The following is a 12,634-nucleotide window of genomic DNA, read 5'->3' on the forward strand; positions in this document are numbered from 1 at the left end:
TTTTCTCCCCGTTTTCCTGAAAAAAAGGAGGATAAATCAGGAGCTAACTCAACAGGCTCTCCGTATCCAGACGCTTCAGCGGAGGAGGGGCGTCGCAACAACGCCTCAGCTGATTGGCTGCTTTTGAACCGCTCAGCCAATCACAGACCGTCTTCATTCACGTAGCAACGGTCTCCAACCAAGCAGCCTCCGGCCTGGCCGCTAGGGGGCGACAATGCAGCGTCTCATCGACATAAGAGCAGACACGAGAAGACAGACACAAAGACATAAAAGTGGACGAGTAGATATACGGACGTAGACTCACTGACTTACGTAAGAAGACACGGATAAATGTAAACAGACACGAAGCTGACATATAAAAGCAGACAAATAGATATTTGGAAGAAGACAAAAGGACATAATGACTGTTTCAGCATGAGCATGTGTGAAGACCTGGGACTGGTTCTCTTGTCAAAGAAGGTCTTTCATTATCAAACGAACTCTACAAGACTTTGGTCCACATTAATGTAAATCAATACTAAGAAGCTTAAATGACAGCTTGTCCTGGTGGTCCTGGTCCTGAGTGGTCTGCAGCAGGGACTCCCTTTGTGGTCTTGTCCAGCTGTTGGAGAAGCTCCCAGATGTTCTGCTCACTGCAGGTTGGAACCAGATCTTCGACTTCCTGCTGTCTTTCTGTCGTCTCCATCCAGTCTGTCCACTGACCTCTGACCTCTCAGTGTGCTAGAGAGCTGAAGCTGGCTGGAGATCATCCATTTCTCTCTAATCTCTGGAAACCCTGGAGATGGCTGTGTGGAAATCAAACAGCTATCAGGTTAGTCAAATACTCAAACTACCTTTCTCCATCCTCATTCTCAATCTGACCTTCATCAGCTGCTCTTCTTCACGTCTACGTGAGAAGGTCACATCAGAATGGAGTTATTAGGGTAGCAGTTGAAGTGCCCTTCCTAAAGAAGAGGCAGATGAGCGTATACTGCCTATTAAACTAAAATATGGCTCATAGCTGTACAGTTCCTGGTGTTTTACAGATAGACGAAAACCACTATCTGGAGCTGAAACCCATGAGAAGAGCAGCTGTGCCTCCAGAGAGGCGATGAGGGGGTCAGGCGTCATGTGATCTCCGCCCAGACTCACCGTGTGGCGCTCTGAGTGCTCAAACTTCATTCCACACATTCCCAACCTGCTGCTGGCTGGACACACACTCACACACACTCACACAGAAAATGGAGAGATTTTGAAGCCCCCGCCTTTATTAAATTTTAACTTTATACATTTGACTCAAAGACCACCGAAGCAGCTATGTAACACCGGGTACACAGACAGGAAGAAAGCACCCTGAAACTATCGGGTTCTTAAAGGCCGGTCCCAGAACTGCAAGGCACCACAACACCTGCTAAAAGATGTGTGAAGCACAACAGTTTGCTCCAACATAAAGAAAATTGACATTTTCTCCTCCGATTGAGCATGAATGGCACTTTATCAGGTAAACAGAAAGGTGCTCCAGCTTCTCAGTGTTACCGTTTAAAAACAAGGACTATTTTAAAATGTTCTTACACAGATAAAAGATACAAGTTCACCACAGGAGCTAGGCAAGTGAAATACATTCCTTCAAAAACCGAGAAATCCAGCGTGCAAAAATTCACAATTTGATGATTCACAAACTAAAACCTACAACTGACAGGTAAATATTTATTTTGTATTCTTCATTACATAAATAATTTGATTATCAAATGTGAAAAATAATAATCTACTTTGTAGACAGAGAGATAGTCCAACACTGCAGTGTCAGTAAAGTGTGAGAGAGATTAAGACAAAGGAAATCTGAGCTTTGAACAAAGTCACGGTGCAGCGAACGCATTTCCAAAGGAGCCTCGTCACTCGGAAACGTTCTTCCCTTCTGGAGACAAAGCCGGCTGCGTCCACACTCAGCTCAGAGGAAACATTTCTGTTGTCAACCATCTTCCCAGACAGCGAGGCTGGTGTCTAATTACAATCTTGACAGGTTGAGCACTTGTAGGAGAAAAGGCATCCCGAGAGCCGGATGATCAGAAGAGGAGAGGGCTGTGAGAGACAGCTGTTAGAGGGAAACAGGAGAACACCACCCGTTCAGAGAATCAACACCAGTTAGTCTGTTTCAGCCCCAGATTAGCAGTGAGAAAACAAAGTAAATCCCCTTTGGATACATCAAGATTCACATTAACCGTAGCGGTCCATGCTGGTGCTGTGGAGGGAGCGGCTACCTGCTTATATACTCATGCTGTGTGAATATGGCACTCAGAACAGAACCAAGGGACCGGGACTCTCAGCAGCTGGTAAAACATTCCACTCAACTCCTCTGAAAAAACGTGTCCCTCAATGACTGCTGAACATTCTGCTGCAACATTTATCAAGCCTAATGAACATGTGTCTGTACTGTGAGCATGCTGGGGCCACGAGTCAATCAACAGGTTCAACCAGAACGGCCTTCTGGGAGCACGGCGCAGCAGCAAGCCGCCTCCGTCCAATCCTGCAACCCCGAGGAGACGGAGGACCGTCCGGAGCAGCGTCTTCTCCTCCTTCCAGTAGTGTGGACTGTTTCTGCTGCTCAATACTGAGGTGACAGCGACGGAGTGTGTGTGTGTGTGTGTGTGTGTGTGTGTGTGTGTGTGTGTGTGTGTGTGTGTGTGTGTGTGTGTGTGTGTGTGTGTGTGTGTGTTGCTCACTGCCAGGTTTGTCCCACAGCAGAGCAGCACACCCTGAGAGTGTTGGATAAGCTTGTGTTTCTTGTGTCGAGTGTTCCAGTTCGCTCCTGTATCAACATCGTCACTCTTATATACATGAGCGTCAGCAGCGCGTCTGTTCCACAGGCAGCGGTACAACGAGCAGACCGCCGCCGCCCGCGCCGCAGCGTGCTCAGTAGAGGGCGCCATCGTTGTAGGGGCTGGAGCTGGGGAAGGTGGGCCGGGGCTTGTTCCAGGGCAGCGCCCCCGAATGGTCCGCCGTGGGCAGGCTGAGCGTGCTGGCGCTCTTCAGCTTGTTCTTCAGGCCCCAGCTGAGGAACGACGACTTCTTGGCCACTTTGCGGGACTTGGAGCTCTTGTCCTGGTCGTTGTGGGCCAGGCAGATCATGGAGTAGGTCTTGGGCAGGTTCCCAGAGAAGGTGGCGCTCTTTGTCGGCTGTGAAGAAAGCAAGAGAAATCAGCAAACCGACGTCTTCACAACACAGTCAGACCTTCAGTTTGTTCAACGAGTCAATCTCCTAAACTCAGAGGAGACTTTTGATGATCTATTGTGCCTCTTATCAATGTTGAGATGAATCATGTCAGAATGAATGAATGAATGAATGAATGAGGAGTCATCACACTTCATCAGTCTAACGTCAGGCTGTGGTGAATTGCAGAGAGGACGGTCATCCAAATCCAGCAGCACATCAAACCTTCTTATATGAGAAAATGAAAATATTCTCATGCAAAACTTCTGAAACTGCTAAAACAGTCACAGTGTAAACATTAACTTTAAGACCAGAGACAGCTGAAGGAGGCTTTTCAACCTTTATCTCTGAACTGTTGTCAAGTGTGATGAGGCTTATTGACTCTAACACAGAGAGAAGCCCTGGCGCTGGCCACGTCCTGGTGGAGGTGCTGTCCTCCCGGTCTGGATGTGGACTCTGGACCCTGATCCAGGCCCTGCTGGACATGTGCTCCTGATTTAGGTTTCTGCTCCATGAACCGCCACACACACAGTCCAGATATAGAAGTCACACAGGTGCAGGTTCATGCAGCTCACACACTATTCAGGGAACGTTTACATGGAAACCAAGCCAAGTGGAACCAGGAAGCAGACAGAAAACCTGCTCCTGGTCCTGGTCTGTATTCTCATGGGAACACAGGCCGAGTTCTAACACTGCTACTGTTCACAGCATGTGTGTGGTTTAATTAGAACAACAGCCAGCAGCACCAGCTAGTGGACCAACATGAAAACTACATCCGTTTGAAGGCGTTAGACGGCTCGTACCATGGGGGGGTTGCTGTCCATCAGGCTGACCACCTGGATGTCGATCCCCTCCTCGTCCACATCCTTCAGGAGCCTCATCACGTCGCCCACGCTCATCCACTTGCAGTCCGTGTCGCCCACCGCCACGATGTAGTCGCCCTCCTTCAGCCCGTCAGCCTGGGGGGGCGGGAAGAGGGAGACGTGCCTCCATCAGTGTAAACATGCTGTGGAAACCCGTCCGCATGGCTTCAGCAGGGTCAGACCGCTCCGAATAAAAACCCCACTGACTGTGGGGAGTTCGGCCTCGTTAGGCTTACACAATCCCGCTAATCTGTTTCTCTGAATCGGCAGGAGGACTTCAGAGGAATCTGCTCTTTGTCAGCGCTTAATGAGCCGTCAGCCTGCAGAGGGCCGGGGGGGGGCACACTGCCACTGTCTTCATTCAATCAGCGGGAAAAGCAGCCGAGGAAGAGGACGCTGAAGTTTGTTTTTCTTCGTAAACTACTGAGAATACTTTATTCAGGCTTGTGCCACATTAGAGAAACATACTGTGATAAATACAAACACGTATGCAGATGATGTTCATGTCTCTAGTTTACTCCGGGTGTCACTCAGCCGTTTTTACCTCAAGTCGGTCTGCACATTTGTAATACATTACAGTCTGATGTAACCTGAGCGTTCAGCCCTGTGGACAAACAGCCCCAGTTACTCATTACTTTATGTGCTTAGTTAAACATCAGAGGGGTAAAGATATGGTTTCAGTCAATATTTGGCAGGAGAAAGACTGTTTGACGATGAGAGAACATTCTTCTTCTACTTGTCCTCCGTCCCCTAAACTCACCGCTGCTGGGCAGAGGGGGTCCAAGGAGACCACCTGGACAGGTGACTCCCCCTTCAGGGTGAAGCCCACGTCCCGGTCCTCCGGACGGCAGCGGACCGTCCGCGGGGCCGTCCACCGCTGCTTGGCCGAGAACACCGACACAGGACCCTGAGTGGACACGGACAGGATGCACTGGTTAGTACGGCTCCAGGACTGTGGGGTCACGACCTCTCAGAGAGGGGGTGGGTCGTATACAGTCACAGCCAGCTTCACCTTACCTGGCCCATCAGCCCCTGTAACAGCCCAACTTCACCTCAGCCTGAACCCGGCCCATCACCCCCTGTAACAGCCCAACTTCACCTCATCCTGAACCCGGCCCATCACCCCCTGTAACAGCCCGGCTTCACCTAACGTGGCCAAGTGCTTCCCTGTCACAGTCCAACTTCGCCTCTCAGCCTTAACCTGGCCATCACTCCCTGTAATAACCCAGCTTCATCTCTCAGCCTGAACCCGGCCACCACTCCCTGCAGCAGCCCAGCTTCGCCTCTCGGCCTGCTGCCTGAGCAGACGGATAGAGCTGGATTAAAACCACAGGCCCACATTCCTGCAGAGATCTGCGGGGATTTCAGCCTTGGTGCCCTGACTGTTAATGAAGATGTTTTGTAACAGGAGGCAGAGATCCTCCACCTGCAGTCTGGGAACGCGACCTTCAAACCTTTATGAAGGACACCAGCACGTGTTTTAGAAGAGGGGAACAGTAGACACAAATCTCAGAAACATTAGATGGCAGGACGCCTTCAACCCACCACCAGCATAAAGTCAGGCTGTCAGAGGACGTCCTTTATCGTCATTATTCTGCACCACCTCATTCTGATCTGCTCCATATCCATGTACAGGGTGTTCAAACAGACCCCATGTTCTCTACCATCTGAAACGTAAGAACTCACATGGACACTGAAAACGATCAGCATCTGACGTCTCAATATGAGACAGAAGTAGATCACAGCAGTGTCATCTTTCCAAAACACTGAAGGTGCTGAGGATTTGATGTTAATTTGCTGCTGTACTGAAGGGAGGAGACATCTGAGGCCCCGTTTACACCACAACGCTTCAAGTGAAAACACATCGTTCTTTACATTTTCTGGTTTCAGAAAAGGTCCGTGTTAATAAAGCAACGTCTTAGAAATGATGACCGTTTCCACGTCACAGAAATGCGTTGTTCGGTTGAGACGTGGTGCAGACGGGGCCTGGTGAGGAGGACTGCTGAAATATCTGCAGCACGGAGCGCAGCGCCTTCTGAAAGCTCCGTAAAACCAGATCAGTGGTCGGAGTCTGCCCACCGCAACAGTTTGAAGCCGGTCAGTCAGGAGGGGTTGTGGAGACCTGCTGTTTTCTACCGTAATGAGCAGGACACACACAACCCTCGGTGTCTGACTGTTCTCCTGCCAGAAGGAACAGTCGCCTGTCCTCCGTCTGACCGCCGAGGCGCGCAGCAGTGGTTAATGTTAGTACCGTCTCCGCAGCGGGGGATGAATTTCCAGGATGCTTAGGAAACAGTCTGTCGGATGTTTCCAAGCTTTCAGGAGACTCAGCCTCGGTTGGTTGTATCCACCAGTGACAGCAGACTCTGGTAGACTGAGCTCCGAGACGCTGCATGTCACTGGATGAATAGACCAAGCGGTGTGTGTGTGTGTGTGAAAGTGTGAGTGGAAGAGTGTTAGTAACCCACATACCAGCTTGTGGAAAAAGTCGGTGACTTTCACCTTTGCGGCTGCAGGAAACTCCATCTCCGCTCGGTGTTCTGTTTTAGCTGGGGAGGGAAGAACAAAGCCGTCAGGCCTCACACGCCGTCAACACGACAGCAGCTCCATGCAGACCAACGCCACGGAGAGGCCAGAGCAGCGCACCAGCGCCCCCCCCTGTCAGGAGTCTGTGGTGGTTCCCCTGAGGGGACAACAGTGATACCTGGAGGAAACTCATGAACTTCTGAAGTGTCTGCCCCCCTCCCGACCCCCTACGGAACTCACGGAGGATGTCTGGAGCCTCCATGTAGTCGGTGAACTCCTCCTCGTTCTCGCTCTCGCTGTACTTGTTGAGGGAGCGCTGGTGGCTGGCTCTCAGGATGTCCTGCAGAGCGTCCAGTTTGTTCAGGTTGTGGCACAGGCTGTAGATCCTCAGAGCCTCCTCGTGGCCCAGGATGGCCCGGCGGATGTGAGCCTTCCCTGGGGAGAAGAGGGGGGTTTCAGCGTGTGACAAATGGCGGGAAGAGCCATACAGGATGTTCCACAGCCGGACCGGAGGCGCCCTGGCCGCCTTACCGATGCGATCGCGCTCCTCTTTCTTCTTCAGGATGTCCATCGGCGAGCAGCCTTCGGGAAACTTGTCGTACACCTGCGATAAGGTCTTCTCCTGCTGGTCCTCGTCGTCTCTGGGATTCACTGAACACAAACACACTCCATGTTGTTCTCATCTGACAAACCTCGTCAGAACTGTGAGTGTCAAACGGAGCGTGAGGCAGAGAGAGGCCGGTCTGAGCTGGTTCTGAAGGACCTGTGGAGCTCAGGGCTGCGCTGCGTTGTCTCCTCTGCTGGTTGACTGGGTCTGAATCCTCAGAGCGCCTCTGCCGCTGCCAGGCCCGTCTTTCGGCCGTGTTTGTGTTAATCTGTCTCATTCAGTCCAGTTTCTGGCCTCGCTCTGCACCCTACCCGCTGCTGGTTAATTGCTCTGTTCTCCTCATTCACACAGGAATCTGTTAATGAGCTGCTCCTCCATTCAGTCGGCCTCCACTGCACCCATCATGCACCAGCGTGCCTGAGAAGCAGGACGGAGGCTTTAGGTGGGAAACCCTCCAAACTGAACACTGTTCAGTACATGTTCAAGCTAAACTGCTCCATCATGGAGCAGTTTAGCTCCACAGGGCGGCTGTGGATCAGTGGGGAGAGCAGTCATCTTGCAATCGGGACGTTGTTAGTTCGATTCTTGTCTCCCCTTGTCTGCATGTTGAAGTGTCCTTGGGCAAGACAATGAACCCCAAATTGCCCCCAGTGGATGGATTGAGCGCCTTGCATGTTGGCCGCCACCACTGGTGTGAATGTGAGTGTGAATGGGCTTTGGGGTCTGCCAATGCAGAGGAAAAGCGCTATATGGCCACTCCACCCATCTGTTCTCCGCCCGTCTCCAGGGCCACGGTTCCTGGAAACACAGCCTCTCTTTAACATGGCTTTAGTGTGTGGATCCCCAAATAGCAGTTATGCAAGAGGCTGTGCCGAGTCCAGCCGGCCCAGCGGCCCCAGCGCCACTTCAAGGCAGGAGCAGGTGAAAACACACCGTGTGTGTTCATCCCCGCGTTGTAAACACTGCTTAGCTGACACACAGTGAGCAGACGCTCCAGCAGCTTTGATTACTGTAAACAGGGTTTAGAAGTGATGGGGCTAAATAATGTGTTGGGAGAACAGAGCAGCGCAGCCCCTTGTGTTTGACATCTGGCTCACTGAAAAAAAAGCCACTGTTGAAGAGGACATGCAAGTGTTTGAAGGTGAGAACGAGTGTGTGTGCCTGTGTTCACTTTTATTACTGAAGAAGGGAAAAAAATCACTAATTGAAGAGAAATAAGTCAAAAACACTTCCTCTGTTTGTTTGAAAAAATTCTAATTGATGTTTCATATATAAAAAAAAAAAAAAAACCTTCCTCATTCCTTCCACTGGGATTTTTACAGGATGAAACAAATGAAGATGGATTACATTTAATGATTGAATTGACTCATAAGAAATCTGCAGTGACGCAGACAGCAGGGAGGATTCTGCTCAGAATAAAAACCTTGGCTCTCTGATCATCTCGGGATGTGCAGCATTATGTGGGCTGTCTCAGTGCTTCTCTTACGCTCGTGGTCCAGCAGAGCCGAGGCCACGAAGTAGTGAGCCATGGAGCGGTAGTGGTTGGTTTTGACCTGCGACATGGTGGACCAGAAGAACGGGACGTGGTCTTTGATCGGCATCTGGATCATGGACTGATGGACCTGGTCGTAGATCTCAGACACCTGGCAGGACGGACAGGAGCGTTAGCAGCACAGCTGTGTGTGTGTGTGTGTGTGTGTGTGTGGGGGTGTGTGTACCTTGGCAGCCTCCTGAGCCATCTTCATCAGGGAGGAGAAGTGGTTCCGGACTCCGGGCAGCGCCGTCTTCTCGAACAGACACTCCTGCGCCTGAGCGAGCATGAGCCGGATCAGCATGCTGAGCATGGCGGGACTCATGTCGTAGCTGGGAATGTGTGTGTACGTCTCCTTCAGGTGGTTCAGGATGCCTGCAGGGGGGAGCGGAGGTCATTTCACTTCTGGACCTTCTGACAGCGATGGATCAGCGTGTGAGCTGAGATAACCTGCCTGACCCTCAGGAAACTGTGTTTAACGTTTAGACTGCAGTCTGAGGTCTGCAGGGAAGGAAAAACCTCCTCTGTCATGACTTTACAGCAGACGCTTTGGGTCAGAGGTCAACGAATCTTGCTCTCTCACTGATCAAACTGATGCAGTTCATAGTCCGATAAGGTTCATTAGGCCTTTTTTTGTATTCATGGTTTGGATTCGTATATACAGGCCAGAGGTTATTTTGCCTACCTTGACATGTTTCGGCTGCCAAGCTGCAGCCTTCCTCAGAAGTGTCACGTGATTAACCATTAACCACAAACTTTCAGTCGTAAGAACCCTTTTCGAACGCACAAAACTAATCACGCAGGAAGAAGACAGAAAAGAGGAGGAACAACACATCATAAAAGCACTACGAAAGTGCAACTATCCGATGTGGGCCATAAACAAAGGCCGCCAACAAGCAAAACAAAACAAAGACACAAAAAAGAGAACAACAACTAAACAAACTGAGAAACAAAACAGGGCCATGGTGACACTTCCATACATCAGAGGGATCACAGAGAGAATACAACGGGCCATGAATAAGCACAACATCAGCACCCCAGTAAAACCACACATAAAACTACGGCAGTTACTAGTACATCCCAAGGACAAAATAGAGCCACAACACAAATGCAATATCATTTACGAAATACCTTGTTTGTCGTGCAACAAATCCTACGTCGGGGAGACTGGCAGAGCCTTCAACATCAGGACAAAAGAACATCGCACGGAATGCGAAAAAGAAACATCTAAAGCGTGCACACGCTCCTCCAAACGACAGGCAGAGCAGGAACAGCTAAAGTCTGCCGTTTCCGAACACTGCAAGAGGGAAAACCACCTCATGGACTGGGACCATGCCCAGATCATCGGCACGGAAAGCAACAAGTACCACCGCTGGATCAGGGAGGCCATCGAGATCCGGAAACGTGCCCCCCAGACTGTGAACCGGGCAGAGGGGGCGTATCAACTTTCCCATACCTGGGACACAGTTCTGAAGAAGTCGGACTGCAGATGGCGCTGTCGTCCTACTGCACCCAGTAGGAAGCTGGCGCCAAAACCTGTATAAATCAGCCGACCAGACAACATCACGTGACACTTCTGAGGAAGGCTGCAGCTTGGCAGCCGAAACATGTCAAGGTAGGCAAAATAACCTCTGGCCTGTATATACGAATCCAAACCATGATGCAGTTCATGTTAATGCACCTACAGTCAGTGGGTCAGCTTTCTCCAGGTTCCAGCAGATTCGTCACATTTCAGCCTCGGCTGAAGTCGCCGGACTCTCGACTTCCTCATTCCGTTACCTCACCCAACACATCCAGTGGAGGACAGGATGTCGGTCTTTCACATTCCAAACAGGAGAAACACAGCTGCAAATATTTTACAGCTGCTTCTTACAGAAATGCAGCAGTGCAGGTGTTGACTGAAGCAGTCAGTCTGATCTGTGACCTCTGAAAACAACACGTGGAAGTGGACACTGCTTCAGAAGGACCGGCGGGTTTTAGTCCTTCTGGACATGAGGTTGATGATTTCAGGTGACTTGAGGTATTGAGAGGAGTCTAAAGTCCTGTCAGTGAAATGAAGCTGAGCGAAGCGCTGATAGAGGAAATTTAAACCCGTCTGCAGGTGAAGAGATGTGAATCATTGTCCGTCAGTGCTCCTCCTCAGCAGGAAATGAGGTTCCAGACGGCCTCTCAGCGCAGCCCTCCTCACCCTGCTCCGCCGTGCTGCACCTCCTTGAGCGTCCGCCCGCCGTCACAGCGTAGACGTTTTACTTGGTACAGGCCAAAACGACAGCCGTCAAAGCAGCATAACTAAACCATGTTCAGGGGTGTAATTATGGAGCAATGCTGCCCGTGTTGCCAAGTCATGCTTCCATCAGCGCCTCCTGAAAGCTCGGAGGGCTGAAGCTTTGTGGCGAGCAGCCAGAGGAACGTTCATCATTCACGGAGGCACGCAGGTCAGAGGAAGCAGAAAACAGCCGCCGTCGCACTGCCGCAGCCAGAAGAAAAACATTTCCACTTTAAATAAACTGCTCTCTCTCTCTCTCTCTGTCTGTCTGTCTGAGCCGAAGAGGAAATTATCAGAGAAATCTCGCCGTTCTTTCTCAGCTCGCCACAACACGACGTTTCACTGAGCTCAGTCTGTTTCTCACTCGTCGCCGCTGTCATTCAGCCTGCGGTGTTTCCCTCGTGACAGTAAGTCAAGGCCGGTCGCTCTCTCACGCCGAGTAAACCAATCAGCTGTGAGGCAGAGTGGAGGTGAAAATACACGGCATGGCTCTGTTCTGCCACGACCATACAGCAGCAGGGCCTTCCTTGACGTTTCCAGCTCCCCCAGCAGGACCGCCGTCCTGAGAAAACCACTTTCAGGACAGAAGTGAAACACAGTCCCTGTCAGAAAGTCAGAGGTTCATGATGCGTTTGGTGGAACAACGCAGGTCCACATGAAGGTTTTCATTATTAAGGGAGAGTAAAAATCCCAAAACACGTTTTCACACAGGGCTTGGACTTTCTTTCCTCCCTTAATAACGAAACAAAACCATTTCAAAACAGCATTTTGAGTTTGTGTTGTCTCTGAATCTGATCTGAAACACAAGATGTGATTAAACAATAAGAAATCAGACTTTTCGACACCACTTTGTTATCTCGGCCCGTCGCTGGCGTGTGGCTGCGTACCTGCAGCTTTCTGGAAAGAGGAGATGGCCTCCTCCAGGCCGGCGGCGCTCTGCCTGTTGCTGCGGGTGCCGATCTGAGAGTACAGGGCGGCCATGTTGAAGAGAACGCTGGCCTTCTCCAGAGACAGGTTCTGCTGGCACACCGGCACGCCGGTGAAGGAGTCGTACCTGAAGGAGAGACGGGTTTACAGCCAGTTCTGGGCCACGTTCTGGACACTGCTGCTTCAGAGTCACCAGAACTGACCAGGTGAAGAAGATCCCGGTCGGTCTGTTCGGGGAGAAGAAGCGGCTCTCCACCAGAGGAAGATGACTGGAGTATTTGGACAGCAGCTCCACCCCGGCCTCGGTTCTGCTGGGCGTTCTGCAGGCCTGAAACACCACAGGACGTCTTACACCAGACTCTCCTCCCTCTTATGCCGTCTTCTTTTAAGTCACACACGTTGAAACAAATGGAGATTATTCATTTCATTTATCCATGCCATCTTTGTTTAAAAAACAGCGAGAGATATTTCAGATATTCCTGCAGCTCTGTGTGAAGCCAGGAATATATCTGTTTGCAGCAGGTGTTTTTCATTCGTATGTGGCCATACAAATGTGTGTGAACTCAGGATGGGAATGGAAAACCGGTTCTTGTCGAGAGCCGGTTTCAGCCCAGTTCCAGTTCCATCGAATTATTTGCCTATTTTGCAAACGTTTCCAAATTGATTCCAGTGGGCGTAAATAACGGCACCAAGCACGCTGGGAAGCTGACTGCAGTGACATGACGTG

The 12,634-nt window shown here is 50.7% G+C and overlaps 1 protein-coding gene across 2 annotated transcripts in view; it reads right to left on the reverse strand.

The window, feature by feature from the left end:
• Window positions 1-2,647: 2,647 nt before the first annotated feature.
• rhpn2 (rhophilin, Rho GTPase binding protein 2) overlaps window positions 2,648-12,634 on the reverse strand; it is a 29,305-nt gene continuing 19,318 nt past the window's right edge. Inside the window, exons 6-15 of one of the 2 annotated variants that reach the window (XM_030094809.1) lie at window positions 12,111-12,235; window positions 11,868-12,034; window positions 8,902-9,089; window positions 8,670-8,826; window positions 7,108-7,227; window positions 6,817-7,011; window positions 6,553-6,599; window positions 4,811-4,957; window positions 3,991-4,146; window positions 2,648-3,153 (exon numbers count right to left, since the gene is read on the reverse strand). In XM_030094809.1, the coding sequence (XP_029950669.1) occupies window positions 2,890-3,153; window positions 3,991-4,146; window positions 4,811-4,957; window positions 6,553-6,599; window positions 6,817-7,011; window positions 7,108-7,227; window positions 8,670-8,826; window positions 8,902-9,089; window positions 11,868-12,034; window positions 12,111-12,235 (1,566 nt within the window). In that variant the 3' untranslated portion in view covers window positions 2,648-2,889. Of the gene's footprint in view, window positions 3,154-3,990; window positions 4,147-4,810; window positions 4,958-6,522; window positions 6,600-6,816; window positions 7,012-7,107; window positions 7,228-8,669; window positions 8,827-8,901; window positions 9,090-11,867; window positions 12,035-12,110; window positions 12,236-12,634 lie in introns of both variants that reach the window. The other variant, XM_030094800.1, reaches the window with a different exon arrangement.

The sequence above is a fragment of the Salarias fasciatus genome, chromosome 1 (assembly GCF_902148845.1).
Source record: "Salarias fasciatus chromosome 1, fSalaFa1.1, whole genome shotgun sequence".
Taxonomy (NCBI): Eukaryota; Metazoa; Chordata; class Actinopteri; order Blenniiformes; family Blenniidae; genus Salarias; species Salarias fasciatus.